Source organism: Podarcis melisellensis (genome assembly GCF_964234715.1).
Source record: "Podarcis melisellensis genome assembly, chromosome: 5".
Lineage (NCBI taxonomy): Eukaryota > Metazoa > Chordata > Lepidosauria > Squamata > Lacertidae > Podarcis > Podarcis melisellensis.
This window is the reverse complement of record NC_138537.1, coordinates 79,644,486-79,661,963: the sequence shown is the minus strand read 5'-3', so window position 1 is coordinate 79,661,963 and position 17,478 is coordinate 79,644,486. Positions and strand designations below refer to the sequence as shown.

The window sequence follows — 17,478 nt, the reverse complement described above, 5'->3', positions numbered from 1 at the left end:
TCTGAAAAGGTTGGCACACACAGTGTCCCTAACGTTTTGAATAGGTTTCCATATGTTAAAAGGAAACCAGGGAAACCGTTTAAGACACTGAGGGGTGGGTGGGTCTAACTTTCACAAAATCTTTGATTGCATTTCATGTGGGAGTGTGTCCAAACCTGTGCCTACCTGACCCCAATCTCATATACTGCTGTGTGTAGGCAGGCAACCGTGTCTGGGAAGGTGATTTGAGACGTTCTGTTCTAGAGCCCTGTAAAATAAGAAAATCAGCCCACTTGCAATCCCGGTAATGGCTTTTAAATGTCTACAGTGAGGTGGCCCCAAATACACTATCACTCATTATGCCAATGCTGCAGGCAGACATGCTGGAAGTGTGGGTAATTAGGGTGTGGGAGGGTACTTTGCCCTTAGATAATCCAGTATTCCTTTACAGGAGGGTTAGGCAACTGGGGGCCCAAACCAGCATCTGAATCCCCCAGTCTGCACCCAACAGAAGCCCTGATCCCAAAGACCTCCCCCCACACCCTTGTTAAAATGTGTTTACAGGAGAAGAGGTACTCAGGAGTGGCAGATGCTTCACCCACGAAATACCACTGGGTGAAGCAGCCATCGTGCTCTGGCCCTCATACTGGTCCAGGGTGATGTATCACTACATCAGCCAAGCCTAGAGTGGACACTGCAAACTAGGAATGTGCACCAGATTTGGTTAAATCCCAGTGGGCAGAGGGCTCAGTCCTGCTGGCTGCGGGGGTCTCCTTCACCAGTATGTTCCCTGCGGGGAATGTGCTGGCAAACAACATCCCAAGAGGCTTGCAGTGGGGTCAGAGGGAGAGGGGGCAGACAAAGTGCCTCCTTTCTCCCTTGCCCCCTTTTGGTTAGGGTTTAAAACTTTAAGAAAACATTAAGGTTTTCTCTCCCACCCCACAGCTGTTTTGGGGGCCCAGATCCATTTCAGAATGGAGGCGTGTGTGCCCAGCCCTACTGCCAACTCCATTTTTGTGAGAGTGGTTCAGGAGTGAACAATTTGTTCTGGATGGAAGTCTGCGCACAGTGAGTTGGAGGGAAGCAGCTGATGAGCTTATTTTAGTGGCCTGTGATTAATGTAATTTGAATGTCATTTTTTAAAAACACTGCAAAATGCATATTACAGCAAGAGAACACTTAACGTACTGCATTCCTCTGCGTGTGCTTTCCTTAAAAAGGACAGACTTGAGCCAGCTCTTGAGTAATGATTTATGAACTTAGAAAGGGTGAGAGCTGAAAAACAAGTTGGATTCTCTTCTAAAAACAACCTACACTGATTTGATTCTTAGGATGGGAAAAAATGAGGGAAGCGATCAAGTTTGCAAGTAAATTTGCAGCTGAAAGTCCCCCCTGCCCCCGCTCAAAACTGCTTATGTTGCCTCAAGAAGCAGTTTCCTTTTTAAATAGATTCATAGACTTCTAGAAAGAGGACTGAAATGAAAGTTGGATCCAGATGACCTGTTCATTACTGAGCATTCATCCTGATTTGTTTGCACAAGGTTTGCAGTCATGTTAGACGTTGGCTGTTTATGGAGCATTCATTCTGATTTGTTTGTGAAGAGGTTAAGCAAAGCAAATCTTATTCCAACTTTCCAGTAATTCTTGCCACTTTCCTTATCATTAAAATCCAATCGGTGGGGTGGGGTGGGGTCAGAGGTTTGTTGCACAGGAGCCCCAAGTCAACATTAATAGTGTAACCTGAATCCCACCCAAATATGGCAACAGTGTTGAAGCACGCTAAATGAGGCTTTACAAAGTTGCAGGTCCCAGGCAGTAAGGCAGAATTGTTGTCTCGTATGAAAAGCCAAAAAACCCATGCATGCATGCAGAAATGCTGAAAGTCAGAGAGATAGTTCAACTTCCCCACCCTGCCCCGCCAAAAAGGCTTGTTTTCTATGTGTGGGGAGTTTTACACAGATGAGACCATTCCAAACATTCACCAACCACTGACAACAATCAGTGTCAACCAAAACATCATCCTGGGCAGATACGGACAAATGTTCCAATTTTTAGACACAGGACCCAGTTAATGCTAGATGGTAGCACCAGCCAATCCTCTAAGGGACTATTCAGATGCAGCACCAACATGCATGGAGGCCACAAGCAACTATCATGATATTTTTTCTGTGCCACCATGGTTGTGCAAACAAAATGAGGCCGTGGAATCTTTGGGGTTGAAAATTACACCCCATTTAGTTTCCAGCAGCTGGAGAGAATTTGGGAGAAGGGGAAAACCATGAACCCTTGGCTCAATTTGAGATGATACAAAAGAAGGTTTGGGGCCTTGAAACTGAAAAGGTCGAAGTGGATTCCTATAGCTTCTAAACTTGTTGCTAAGAGACACGCTTAATTGAAGGAGGGGTGGAGGAGAACAGGAAGAGAACATGTAAAAGGGAAGACTAAAATAGTAACTGTTACTTAAGGACCAGGAATGCAGTGATAACTTCTGAGGAAGAAGAAGAAAAATATTTTCCCCTTCAGCTCATTCTGTTCAATCCAGAATGTTTTGTCTGAATATTTTTCTGAAATGTTTGCTTGCAATGGGCATCAAGGGTTGCAGCTAAGGACATTCCGTTCCTAACCTCCAGAAAGCTGAAGTCTTGCGAGTACGCATATTTTCCTGGGTACTAGGCAAATGAAGTCCTGTATGCACAGAATCCTCTATGGAACTGTGTGTACCTCTTCTCTCCCCGCCCCTAACCACCCTTGCAGTTTTCCTGTTACCCTCCAGCGTGGCCAGAAGAAGATGGGGGGAAAACTTGTTACACTCCAAGTGACCTTTTTGTGCCTTTCTGGAATTTGTATCCAGTTCGAGACATGGGCATGGGACAATTTCTGCTTGGGAATGGTGAGGAAGTAGCTGGTCGTTAAAATGGTGTGCTAACATGGCCCCAGAATTTAATCTGCGCAAAGACTGCATAAAGGCAACTTTTGTTTCCATTGTTAATTATGTCAGTAGTGTAAGGAGACAGCTGGATAGCTCCCTTGGTTAGAGTGTGGTGCTGATAATGCCAAGGTTGCAGGTTCGATCCCGGTAAGCGACAGCTGCCTATTCTCGCATTGCAGGGGGCTTGACTAGATGATCCTCATTGTTATTTCCAACTCCATGACACTATGAAATGGGCAAGAATGGCACACCAGTCTTGGGTATAACCTGGATAATGGCACCAAAAGGCAAGGATTGTGCAATATATGGGCCACTATTGAAATATTGTATTTTCTTGCTGCAGACTGTGCAATTCCCCCTTCTTCTTGAATTGATTTGAAAGATAAAACTGCAAATCTCACAGTCCTTGGCAGAAAATGATAGCCAAAGACCACTGTGATTATGCTTTTCTCTGTCTCCTGATTCAATTCAGGAGGCATAGAAAACTCCTGCATATACTTGGGTGGGATGGCATAATTTCCAGCTAAGGACAGACCACACATCTGGTTATCCCTTCTCTTACCAAAATTAACTATTACTTTTTGTTTGGAAAAAGAGGAAACCAGCAGGGGAGAGCTGGCTAGTGCCAGGAGCAGGAGACAAATGCAGTTTCAAGCTGGTCCCAATTTAAATGTGACACGTTTTTGGCTTGTTTGTTTTTAAGCTGGTGTTCATATTTGGAATCCTTCAACCTTCAGAGTTTGCCCCTAATTAATAGATACATAGAAGTATAAATATGCCCCCCCCCCCAGCATCATAAAGGAAAGATCAAACATGCATGTTGTGCTGTATGCATTTAAAAGGTCAGGAAAGAATAGAGGAAACTATTTAGAAGCAACCTTCCAGGGTTTACACATACATGGGAACTGCCTGTCTACTAGGTGCAATGCAATTACAGATCAGCATAACTGGTTTAATAGGCTGGCAGGACTCAATAACTTTTTATCATGTGACTAAAGTTGAGTATATCAGACATTCTCCTCCTTCAAGAGGTACACAAATTGGCAGATTTGATTGTGGGAGCAGCAAGAGGAGAATATGAGGAGATTATTTTAAAAGGTGATAATGCAGCTTGCCCCTGAAATCAGGGGCCTCTGAGATATAACAATAATCATGTTACTTGACATTTCATTTTGTCCCATTCTTAGCATGCATGAACAGTCATGCCTTGGTTCTCAAACTGAATCTGTTCCGGAAGTTTGTTCAACTTCCGAAAACGTTCGAAAACCCAAGGCGCAGCTTCCGATTGGCTGCAGGAGCTTCCTGCACTCAACCAAAAGCCACAGAAGCCACGACGGACATTCAGCTTCCAAAAAAAGTTCGCATACTGGAACACTCACTTCCGGGTTTGCGGCATTCGGGAGCCAAAACATTTGAATCACAAGACATTTGAAAACCAATTTATGACTGTACTTAAATACTCAACATTCAGAGCAGTATGCAAACCAAGAGGCTTAAGCCACTGCCAAACGTCATCCCAGTTTAAGGGTGGATACTTTCTAACACACCTCAGATGAAAAATTATTCACTTAATTTTTGTGTGAGATAAGCCCCTCATTGTTGAAACGGCACGATCAAATCATTTTCCTGAGGTCTGGCAATAAGCATGCTGTCTTTAGGAATTTACGAAGGTGTATACTCAGAAAGTGCATTTTTAAAACACAGGATGCAGCAAATCTGCATTTGTTTTGCTATTTATATTTAGTTTCATGAATTTCCTCTAATCCAAGTAACTCAGGTTGGTATAGTTTCTCCTCAAAATAACCCTATGAAGCCAGTTAACAAAGAGAGAGTGACTAGCCTAAGGCTACCAAGTGAGCTTTGAGTCAAGGTCCCCCCAGTCCAAATCCAAATAATAAAAGCTTGAAAATTCGAAATGCAGTGTATACTAACAACGATCTGACCAGCAAAGTGAGAAAGCTGACAGTTCAACAACCAAACAAAAGTATCTAGGCCATATCTGCACAGCAAAGTTCTACTGATTTTATACAAGTTCTTCTTTTTTTTACATGGCTTTCTCCACTAGGATCCTTAGCTTGGATAATGCTGAGAACAGCATCTGGTCAGAGGGAGGAGATTCCCCCCTCCCCCTCCCCCCAAACTACAGATCACAAAGCTCCTTAGGGAGAGAAAATGACTTTTTAAGAAATTTAATTGTATTGTGCAAATACGCTCATCATGTTTCCATGGGAAAAGCTGCTTCAACCAACCAACCAGTTGCTAACTAAAAATCCTAGGAAAGTGTTATAAACTTATAAACACCAAGGATGAATTCAGTTCTCCTCCAGCAGCTCTGCATACCCTCAAGTCCCCAGGCCATGAAAACAGTGGCAAAAAATAAGGAAAACTCCAACCATTTACTTACATCTGGATAATAGTCTGTGGTGGGTACTAGGCGCTCAATCAGGGCCTCTAGTGATCCAGAGATGAGACTCCCATCTTGATAAACAGGATCTCCACTCCTCTCTCCTGTATCTGGCTGCACCTGCCCACTACATCCGGAACCAAGCATGCTGGAAAATATTGGTGTCTGGGGCATAGTTTCCTGCAAAAGTGGAGGGAGAAAATGGAAGCGATGTGAGCCATATACAGCGGCTTTTTCATGTGTCTCATTGGTGCTTTCCCATGTTTTGAAGAAATATCAGCCTGATCCTGTGCAACATTAGGCCTGCTTAAGTCCACTACAATTATTCGGCTTAGACCTCTGGCCAACTCTTCATAGGGTCAGACTGCTTTTTTTGTATTGCACATAACATAGCATGAACTTTGGAAGAGGAATTTGCAGTCCCAACGTGCCCAAGTGTGCACGAAGCCTTTTGTCTGGCTTTGTTGTTAAATTAAATACGCATTGATAGGCCTACATTGTGCGCTGGCTAGCAGGATGACATTTGTGTCTCACAATAAGAGTGTTTGAAGACAACCTCGAGGACACATTCTTACAAAGGAGTAAACCAAACAATCAGTCTTAAAAACTGTTCATAAGGATTTCTATGAAAACAAGCAACTATTAAAAGAGAAGCTTAAGATTCACAATTAAAATATTCCAATGAAAAACCCACAAATTAAACACATGGTGGAAGTGAGTTGCCTTACAACAGGAGTTGGGGACCTGTACCCTTCCAAGGGTTGTTCAACTTAATCCTCAATAGCCTCAGCCCAAGTGATCAGTGGTCATGGTTGGTGGGCGCTTCGTCCAGCAAATCTGGAAGCTCCTCACTCCTGGGTTTAAACTTTGTAAGTAAAGACTTCAAAAAATGGGCCTTACTTGGGGGGAGAATTCTCAAGAGAAATGACACTGCTCTTCCAAGGCCATCGATGTTCAAGCATCCCAAAGATGGGGCTTGTGTAGTAAAGTCTCTTCAATGGATCTTAACAGGACAGGAAATATCCACATGACATGAGGAGCTTCCCAAGGTGGAACAAAGCAATTCTGCCTGACCCGTTTAGATGGCTACTTAGCAGAAAACTGATTCAAGCATGGCTGTTCTGCTTCATCTGGTTTAGATCTTGACAGCAGTTCATCTCATTTGCCCTGCCCTCTCATACATGAACAGTTCTAGAAATGTCTGAAGATGTGTCTGCTGACACAACATCTGCCAAAGAGCAGGTAATCTGGGGAAGCAGTTAGCTTCTGGAACACTGAAGAACGCGTTGCTGGGGTGATGCTTTCAAAGGTGTGTGGGCTATAGGGACAGTTGGGAAAGGGAGCAGTTGGTTAAACCGAGTATCTGAGTCTGGCAGCTTTCTCTAAGCATGGTCAGAGGAAGGTAGCAGGAACCAGGTCTTATCCTGGGACAGAAACACATGTGGCCAGACTGCCTGTTTGTCTTAACAACATACTGGTGAATGCAAACACAACCTTACAGTGTCTTGTGTTTCTGTCTTGCTTCAGGGAAAAATAGTATACCTGCTATCCTGGATTATTGGCAGAGATCAGAGCTCCCCCCACCCAGCTTTTCTCCTAGCTATCAGACTGAAGTATGCGATAGTCAACAACTACAAATATGTGTGCCTGCAAAGCAAATTTACATGGGAGGCGAAAACAATCGAGTTGCCATGGTGTGCTTAGATCATGAAACGTGAATGTCAGAGTGATTATGCATCAGCCCTCCATATGCTTTCTCAGTATCTCGTGTTTACTAGCCTGAATTTTCAAGGTTGCTAAGCTATATCGGGAGTAGCTGCTAAGAGAAATCCTCAATAGTGGCTCAGGTGACATCGCTTTGCTTCCTTCGTGCCATGAATATTGGGATGGCTTTGTAAACATTTCATGGCTGGTATGTATGGTATCACGTCCATGAGACTGTGTTATTGCCACAAACAAGGGATCTAGTGGAAAATTAGTTTCCTGAAATATGTGAATACTCAAGGCCTATAGCCAAAGATAGGGCTCTTTATTGATAGTTAATATGCAATTCTTCACCTTTGCATTTCCTGGTCATGAGCAATTTTGCCATCTCAGTTTTCTTTTCTTTGCAGTCTCTCTCTCTCCCCCCCCCCCCGCAGCCTTTGCTTTCCCTCCATTCTCTGGACCCTACTTTCTTTGATGGATTGGCACTGCTTTCTCAGGACCTTTCCTTTCCACCCCCCACCCCCCGTTTCTTCCATATCACCTTTTCTGCTGCCTGCCATGCTTGTTTCTGGGCTCTGAGCTGCTGAGCCAATGGCAGTCAGAGACATTTCTGCTTTCTGGGACATTAGAGCAACTAAGCCAGTCACTGCCAGGCACATCATAAACCACAAAGTCCCCTTAATCACACTAAAATGTAGATATCCTGCAATATTTGAGGATTCATTAACTAAATTATAACACATCACTGTTAAGTACTTCTAGAGCTCCTGTATGCCATCACTCAGAATTCTACCATGCATATGTAATGTCTATATGGCACATGAAAAATTCCACCAGCCACGGAACTTCAGCAAACTTTGTAATGGGCATTCATGACTCCTTACTGCCCTTTGATGTATATGCAAGCAAACAGTTCATGAACCTCCCACTATCTGATGAAAATTCATGGATGTTCATTGCAAGGTCCAAGGTGGTGAGTCAACCTCACTTCATCATTAATACTAACACTAAAATAATTGTTGCTTTCTACTGTTAACCCTCTTCCACTCCCCGCATTCCTGGCAGCTCAACACAATACGAAGGACATGCAGCTGCCTGGCTTATCAAAATCTAGGGAGCTACTGTGAAACCCAAAACAAACCCTGAATGGTGTAACACAAATGCCTCACACCTCTTAGGCCAATAGGGGCTAGAACAAGGGTATTGCAACTCTCATAACTGCTCCCATTGAAGGTCCTTCCCTTCACACAATTTACTTATATAAAAAAGAGGGGGGTGGAACTACTTTTGGGACAACCTTGAGGAGGCAATACCACAACATGATGTGAGCTGGGGGAGCAACATTAAATTTCATATGGGACATTAATTCAGTGTGAGCCAGCTCTGCTATATAAAGCACCAGCCAAACATTATGTTTCCTTTTAAGGCAGCTCCCCCCCCCCAAGCAATATTTAGCAAGCCAGTTGGGGACTTCTCTAAGTTAATTCCAACATCACCCTGACATAACTAAAAGAAGACATAACTAAAAGAAGAAAACTCCTGCCAGCTCATATGCTAGGACAGAATCCTGCACAGCTGTTTACGACTTAGAAGGCAGAATGTCCCTAATAGTAAACAGCAGCATATCCCTCCCACAGTTCAGGCCAGTGTTTGTCATTTAAATGTTTGAAGTGACTCATGTGAATGGGGACGAGAGACAAAATGTACAGCATCTAATTGACATATAATTGAGAAATGAGACACGGCAATTCTATGCACAAGTGCTTTCTTGGTAATGTTCTGTGGTATTTCACAAATTTAGTCACAAGGCATCCTTGTAGGCTCACATGACAGCTTGACAAATGGGATGTTTCTTTGGGAGGGAGGGAGGGACGTGGAAGGCAGCTTGACTCTGTTTATTATGCGAGTTGCCTGTGAGTTTACTCCTTCCTTTTAAGGGATATGGCAGTGGTTTTTAATGAGCTACCCATGTACAGTGTGCACTGTCAGGCTATTTCATCTAGATGCAGATTATGGAATAGGAGGGAACATGCTTCTTTCATAATATTAAAACGCAGGGTCAGGCAATGAAATTGATTCATTGGCAGGGTTAACACAGGCAAAAGGAGGTATTCCTTCACAAAGTGAATAATTAACATAAGATTCAAAGCAACAAGATGCAGGGATCTGCTTAGATCAGTGGGGCCTGCAACAAAATGTTGTCATGTAAAGGTAAAGGTAAAGGGACCCCTGACCATTAGGTCCAGTCGTGGCCAACTCTGGAGTTGTGACACTCATCTCGCTTTATTGGCTGAGGGAGCTGGCGTACAGCTTCCGGGTCATGTGGGCAGCATGACTAAGCCGCTTCTGGCGAACCAGAATGGTGCACGGAAACGCCGTTTACCTTCCCGCCAGAGTGGTACCTATTTATCTACTCACACTTTGATGTGCTTTCGAACTGCTAGGTTGGCAGGAGCAGGGACTGAGCACCGGGAGCTCAGCCTGTTGCGGGGATTTGAACTGCCGACCTTCTGATCGGCAAGTCCTAGGCTCTGTGGTTTAACCCACAGCGCCACCCGCATCCCAAAATGTTGTCATGTAGTGCACTTCTTTTCAAGGTTAGAGCCTGCCAGCCAAGCCCTCTTCCAGGAACACCATTCCATACTGCTCCCAGTTGCCATTCCACCAATGGACATTCAGCATCCTGAGGCCACTGACTATGGGCAGTACCAACTAGATGGTTTTGGTAGTGTTGGGGTTTCCCTTTTTGTACTTTTGGAAACCTTGGGTTTGCTTCCAAGCCTGCTGCTCCCTCCCTCTTATTCATCAGTGGCCCCATTTAGGGTACAATCCTGATAATAATCAAAATGTTGTTATTTATACACCAGCCACTCTGGGCAGCTTCCAACGCATACAAAAACATAATAAAATGTCAGACATTAAAAACTTCCCAATACAGGGCTGCTTTCAGATATCTTATAAAAGTTGTGTAGTTCTTATCTCCTATCAGTTGAGGAAGACAGGTGTATCAACAGCTTTCAGCTTTGATAGTTGAAAGTTACCATGTTAAGAGGCAGTAGACCTCTGAACACCAGATGTGGAGGGCAGACCACATGGGAGGGCTGTTGCCTTCATGCCCTTTCTCATCATCTGGCCAGCTGTTGATGTAAACAAAATGCTGGACAAAATGAAACCTTTGGCCTGATCCAGAAGGACCACTCTTGTGTTCTTAGGCACCTAGATTTGAATATGAAGAGTAGAATCCTTGACCGTGCATGAAGAGATTCCAGATCCATGAAATGGCATGTTAGCACATCTATACTAAGCAACCCCCTCCTCACATGATAAATAAACTTGGGTAGAGGCTTGTGCCTGCTAGCAACTTTGCTGGTATTGGTGCACGCACTACCCATGTTGCCTGGCACCCACATGTTCAGAATGAGTGTAAAAGCAGAATGTGTGCAAACTGCTGTACATGTGTACAGCTTGGTTTGTGGGGCAATCAGGGTTCCTAATTCTGTGAAGGAGCCCCATGTGTATTTGGCTCTGGGCAAGGAGACCACTTTCACAATCACCCTGAATATGCAGAGTTTAAGAAGCAATGCTAGAAGGCATTCTGCTGCTGTTCCTCACCCACCATCCCCAGAATGTACAGCTAGAGGGAACATATGCACACCTGGGGGGGGGGGTAATGCACTCAGGTGGTTCTTACGACTGTACATCGCAATTCAGCTAAACCTACCCAGGATCCATTTCTTTACACCCTTAGGTATTCTGTGGCAACAAAACCTACTTCCATTTCTCACCACTGGAAAAATCAGGAAGAGGTCTTAAGGGGAGGGAAAGAAGGAAATTGGGGTTTTCCCTGATTCTTTTCTTGTTTTTTTTTTTGACAGCGCCTTCACATCTCTAGAGAGGACTGGCTTATCTCAAATAAGTTGCTTGCCTGTGGATTTCCTTTAAAATACCTCATTTTCTTTTCACAATGACCTTCTGAGGTTGGCATAACAGGGACTTACTGAAGGCTACCCCAAAAACATGACTGAATAGATGTTTGAACCTGGATTTTCCCAGCCCAGGGAAATGCCACCCCTCTGTACCACATTGACTACCAAGACAATGGATTCAATGGTTTTGAGACTTGTAGTTGCATGACATGTTTCTCTTATGTGGTATATTCTAGAATAATATAAGCGAAAAGCAAAACCTCTCCCTGCCCCAAGGAACACAAAAATCTAAAATAACATAACATTCTGCCTTGTATTCCCTCTCCTATCATTGATCATGGTGTCAGAAAAATGAAACGGGTGATGACATCACATTGTGCATTGTAGAATGCTATAGGTTGCCATGAGGAGTACAAAATATACACAAAGTAGTGCGTCTAGCAACATCTAGTTCCACTTCAAGAAAAGAGAGCAATAGCCAAACAAGTTAAAAGCTAACTGAGAGAGAGAGAGAGAGAGAGAGAGAGAGAGAGAGAGAGAGAGAGAGAGAGAGAGAGAGGGGGGGGGAGAGAGGGAAATAATATATTTGCTTTGGCATGTTAAGAATGCAGAGCTGGGATGTTTAAGATCTTTATGTTCGCCCATGCCGAGGCTAAAAGTCACCTACTCTTGTTATGTATGTCTGTCAGTAAACACTGGAATAGAGCTCAAAGAATTCCTTATTTCTAGATAAAACAATGTAAAACGCATACTGTACTTTCGCCAGCAGTCTCTGGAGCACAAGTACTCTGAAGCTGGCCCAATTATATTTATACGACAGCAGCCAAACGCGAAACCAAACCGCAATGTGCATTTTGGATCTGTAAGCAAAAATGCACTTTGACAGGATCCCATAAAGAGAAAAAGAGAGAGACACCCCTCCAGCTTTTTTAACGTGGGAGCCGTTCTTTTCCCCGCAACACAGCAAAGCCATTTAACAATATCCACATACGCACTACTTTTAAACCTTGGCTGTAGTGCCTGACATGCGACACGACTCCAGTTTAGCAGAGAAGCCAAAGCTTCACCTGGCCGGACTGAGTCCCGAATGTCATTTACTGCTCTTTCGGGAGGAGGGGGAAAGAAGTATTAGAACAACAAAACAAGACATTCCCAGAAAATTCCGTAAAAGAGAAATAAAGGAAGAATGGGGAATTCTTTTTCCTTACCCTCATTGTTTTCTGTAGTATGTACATAAGCTTGTAGTGTTATGTTGATCCCGGTGGCTTCCTAAAAGAGGTAACCCTTAGCCGAGCATCGCAGTTCGAGCCTGAGAGGAGAAAACGACAAAGCTCTCGGGCTTCAGCTGCCCTTCCCGCCAGCTCAGATCTCAAAAACAGCTCCAGTTGATCTGAGCAAAACCAGAAAGCCTGCGAGCTTCCCAGACGAGCTCTGACGTCAGCAGCTGGCTTGGCTTGCCGTTGGCTGAGAGGAAGCTTGTCTGATTCAAAAGGAGTGGAGTTTACTACTACAGCTGCCTTTTGTGCGCTGAGAGTGCCAGCTTTGAAAGGAAAAGCCCACCCTCTGCTTCCCTTTATGAAAAGCTTTCCAACAGGTTGGGTCGCATGGTAATACTATTCCCCACTCACCCTTCAGCTCTGCTTTCTCGGAGATCGAAAGGGCTGGGCTGCAAAGATGAGGAACTTACTTGAATGATCTGGAGTTTTTATTTTGAAAAAAATAAAACACCCAAGGTCGTGTGTGGAGCAGTCAGAGTATTTCTAGCCAGTTTCACAGAACCGACTCTGTTTCTCAAAATAGTTCCTCGTTGTTTCGAACAACGGCTTTTTGAGTTATTTCTTGTCAGAAGGGGAATTCTGACAGATAGTAACGGTAAACACTGACAAACAGACCCTTTGCATGAGTGTCAAATCGTGGATTGTGTGCTTGTGATTTGGATGACTATTATTATTATTATTCATTTATGTAGCATTATCAGGGCACATGGCTCCTTACAAGCAACAAATAGTATGATCATCCAGGAATCCAAACAGACTGAATTAACAGATACACAGCACACTCTACATTGCCATCAACTTCACATTACTTCAATAGGACGCTAGCAGCTGTGGAAAAATTCCCCAGATCCTAATAATTAAAACAGTGTTCTCATCCCCAGCTAAAACCTAACAAACTTTTGCTTACATTCATCCTGTTTCCTTTGCCTCCCTTCCTTCCCTTTGTTGTCTTCCACATTGTGTATATTTAGAATGTGAGCTTCTTGGGGGTGGAGACTCACCCTTCCCCACTTGCTAACATGCCTCTACTCCTACTCTTATAACAATGGTCGTAATTAGTGAATAATAAGAAAATAATAATAATAAAACAATTACTGTATATCATGTTAGTATGCTTACAATAGCTCTTTATTGTCCGACACGTTTTGCCCAGCTAATAGGGTTAACTGCTGTCCTGTCCTGGAATAATTTATGGGTTAAAGGGCAGGTACTGTATCTGTATCCCTCTGATTTTTTCCGCAAGTAGCCATGTCTTTTGGTCTTAATTTGTTACCTTTTTTCCAGTATTTAGACATATCAAATATAGAAGAGGCTTGTTTTAAAACTGAATGAATGTTCTAGCTCATTTAGGTTTCATTATTTGTGTTCAAGTGTAGGAAATGCAAAAGACAATTTAAAAGCTGATTGCGAAAACAGTTCTTAGATGCACCACTCCCTGCCCCCATGACCCTTCCCCCCCCCGGCCCTTCATTGCTGTGTTGAAATATGCACGAGATTACTCACATGGTTAATTGTTAAATGCAACACAGTCACATCTGACTTCAAAAGAGGAAATTTCCCCAAAATGAAGTTGAAAGAGAAAGTTAAGAAGGGTCAGATGTCTCCAGAATGCTTCAGGGTTATTGAAAGCTACAATATTAGAAGTTCAGTTAGAATGGTTACCACCGATCAAGAAAGGTACCACCAGGACCAAGGGGATGTGGTTTGCAAGCAGAGTGAAGGAACTGTTAGAAGCAAAGAAGGCTATCTTCAGAAAGTCTTGTCCAAATGAGGAAACAAACTTTGGCAAAAGAAGTGCAAGCAGACAGTATGAGATGGGGGGAACGAAATGTGAGGCGTGCATAGTTATGAACAAGCAAACATAAAGATCAACAACAAAAAATCATTATATACATTAGAAGCCAGAGATAAGCTAGGGAGGTGCTTCAGCCTTTAGACAACAAGTAGGTCAAAGGTATATTGAAGGAAGAAAAGAAGATTGCAGAGAAGCTGGGTGAATACTTTTACAATGGACAATATAGTTCAGATCTCTGTGCCTGAACTAACTTTCACAGGAAGGAGAGTCTGAAGAAGTGTGGTGATAAGAGAAAGTGTTCTAGGCCTTAGTGGCAAAATAAAAACGGAAAATCACCAGGTTCAGATAGCATTTGCCAAAGTGTTTTTAAGTAACTCAAATGTGAAATTGCTGATACTGTTAACAAAAAGATTTAATGTGTCTCTAAGATAGGCCTCTATAAAGGAAAGTGGCCATCAGGATTCCCGTTTTTAAAAAGTGATCTGGGGGGAATCCAAGAAATAACATCCAGTTAGTTTCAAGTGTCTTCCAGGAAAGCATATGAAGAACAAGTCTTGCTGAAGCAGAACCAGCATGGCTTTTTTTGCAAATGTAAGCCCTGTTTCACTAACCTCTTAGGGTGCTTTGAGAGTATTAACAAGCATACAGATAGAGGTGATCCAATTGATATTTTGTACTTGGACTTTCAAAAAGCTTTTGACGAAGTACCTCACTGAAGAATTTTGGATAAATTCTAATAATTTATTTATCTACTTGTTCTGGAGGATCAACAAGAATGAATTAAGTGTGCATTTCTGACATTCCCCCCCTTAAGTATTATGATTGTATTATTTATATTGCATTATGAAAGAAGAGAAAAGAATACAGTATTACCTAAATTGCTTGGGACCCATATGCTTCAAAGAGACCTTCTTCCATAAGTTCCTCTTCACATGCTCCATTCATCACCTGAGGAATCACCTGAATCCCAGGGGGCGGCAAAATGGAGCAGAGTCCTTTTTGTGGGATGCACCTTGTGGAAAGTCCTCTTGGTTTAGATTTGCCAAGCCCGAACACTTTGTGGGCTAAAGCCTGGTTTAGGAAGGAAAACCTCCATCCTCTCATTCTTATTAATATTTTAAGACTGTTTTCCTTTATAGCTTCACTCAGTTTGGGGAGCTTTATGAATGGATGTTTTTTGTTGATTTTTGTTTTTAAATTAAGGTTTATTTGTCAAATTGGTTTGTGTGTATATTTTATTGCTATTGGCAGCTTTGAATTTCTTTTTGCGGGAGGCAGGAGAAGGATATGAATTTATGAAAGAGACACCAATCATTTAGCTATATTTGGTTTAAAGGCAAGTATGACTAAGATTTTTTTCATTTTCATTTTTTTTTTAGTCTAATTCCCGTTGCTAAAACTGGGCTACTCGGGACATCGCTCCAATTTTGTAACCTGGTTGTAGCAATTTTGTAACCTGGTTGTAGCAATCACTTCCCACCTTGCTTGTAAGAATGTATATATTTCAATGTATTTAGAAACACTTACATTTTGGCTTCCACTGCTCTACACTTAGTGCCTGCCTTGTGCCTCTTGAAAGCAGCTGTGTATAATAGCAATGGCGAACATGCCTAATAAGAATGACTAACCTGCGGCTTAGGCCCTTTTCTAAACAAACCTTGGAAAGAACTAATTTCTACGAGCTTTTCATCTTGAATGTTGACGGGTGGTTAGGGACAAGGTTGTGTGTTGCTCTTTCCACACTCTGTTACAAAGGTCATGGCAGTTCATCTCCCTCCCAAGAACCTCTGTCAACATTTGAGGCTTTCCTTGCATGGTGATAAGAACGGTTCTATCAAGGTAGCTTCCCTCACAAGCACATTTCCAGTATTTTATCCCTGGTGTTTTCTGTGTGTGGCTAGGAGTAGTCAAAGTGTTACCTTCCAGATGTTGTTGACTTATAACTCCCATCAGTCAGCACAGCCAAAGTCAGGGGTGATGGGCAGAGGTCTATCTAGGGTCCCTTATGCAGTTGACAAGGATCTGTATTGCCCCCCCCCCAAATCACTTTACCATAGTAGCCACATTAGAAATCACTACATTTTATGTGACCCAAGTAGTCAAAGTGTCTGGAGTGAGGGTGAGGTGAGGAGGAATGGCAAGAAAGACAGGAAGAATCTCCTGCGTTTGATCTTACTGCAACAGCAGTGGCATGTTGCTAAACACATATACATCATAGATGCCATAGTCTCCAGTGGTCTACCTTCATACTGCCTCGCCATTTCTCCTACTGCTGAGTTTCCAGCTCTGGTCTAAACTCATGACCTGACACAGATAACCAGAGGCAGATTTCTGGGGTGATTTTTGTGTTCCCCCAGGGCCTGCACCCCCAGAGAGTGCCGGCTTCTCCAACCCCTATGTACACCTCTGGTGATGGGAATTGTAGTCCAACAACTTTAGTGCATTTAATATGTGTGTATTGTCTGCAAGAAGAAGTACAAGTCTGACTTTGGCTTAGATTGTGGATTGATAAAATATTTGACCCAAACCTCTGTATTTTAAAGAAAAGTGTAACGGAAACAAATAACCAAGCATGGTTTGGGTGAAAGGTTGGTAAAGCTCCCCTTAGATACCTAGATTTTACATGGCTTTACTTAGAAGTGTCTGGAAATGTGTAAAGGAAGCACACAATAAAAGCTATCATCGTCAATTGACCGTAAACCAGTTTGCCCCCCAGCCAAGATGGGGTACATTTCAAAGTTGTGTGAAATTACAGGAAAGAACATGACTTCAATTTGGTTTGAGAGGAGTATTACAAATCTCTCCTTTTGCTGCTTGCCTTGAACTGCCAAAGCAGGGAGGTTTTTATGCACCTGGCTGACTGGTAGGCTTGCCAAACAACCAGCAGGAAACTGGCCTGGCCAGATGTTATCTGTGTTGTTTTTACTAGCAGGCCAGTTGGTTTGTAGCTGTGCACTTTGGGGTTTTCCAGGGTTTTGCTGCTGTTCTCCTTTGCAAGCCATTCTCTGTTTTGTCTTGGTAAAATGCAAAAAATATTTCAGTTATAGGTTAGACGGTGATGCTTATACTGTGGTCAAGGCTGCCATTCAGGTTGCATTCTTCCAACTGCTGAGAATATTTTACAGTTCCTATTTCCTTTATCTACTCCAAACCCTTCCAAAAATGACAGTTTTGTCATTTTTATGGTGTGAAACTGAAACTGATTCATTCAAAGTCGCTAATGACAGAGTTTATCACAGCTGGCCAAAAAGTGTGACCCTATCCATATTTATCCATAAAGCTAAAATCACATATAGTCAAAACACAGGGGGTTCAATGGTGGGTGGGATTACCAGTCTTTTTTCCTGGATGCCCACCCCCTTTTCACCCCCTTTTAATTCTCTCCCCGCCCCAGCCAGCACATAAAGATGAACATGCACAAGTTAAAGGCATGTAAATTGTGGGCATACTGTATTAAAAAA

The 17,478-nt window shown here is 42.9% G+C and overlaps 2 protein-coding genes across 8 annotated transcripts in view; one reads left to right on the top strand and one right to left on the bottom strand.

Moving 5' to 3' along the window:
- The window catches only part of RASGEF1A (RasGEF domain family member 1A), a 237,947-nt gene that overhangs the window by 31,471 nt on the left and 188,998 nt on the right, over positions 1-17,478 (bottom strand). For 5 of the 7 annotated variants that reach the window (XM_081913704.1, XM_081913701.1, XM_081913705.1 and 2 more), the window contains exon 2: positions 5,313-5,492. In XM_081913704.1, coding sequence (XP_081769830.1) covers positions 5,313-5,486 — 174 coding nt within the window. In that variant the 5' untranslated portion in view covers positions 5,487-5,492. Of the gene's footprint in view, positions 1-5,312; positions 5,493-6,040; positions 6,179-12,153; positions 12,373-17,478 lie in introns of those variants that run through there. The other 2 variants (XM_081913702.1, XM_081913706.1) reach the window with 2 other exon arrangements.
- LOC309371169 (uncharacterized protein) overlaps positions 6,375-17,478 on the top strand; it is a 238,664-nt gene continuing 227,560 nt past the window's right edge. Inside the window, exon 1 of the mRNA XM_081913849.1 lies at positions 6,375-6,789. Coding sequence (XP_081769975.1) covers positions 6,752-6,789 — 38 coding nt within the window. The 5' untranslated portion in view covers positions 6,375-6,751. The remainder of the gene's footprint in view (positions 6,790-17,478) is intronic.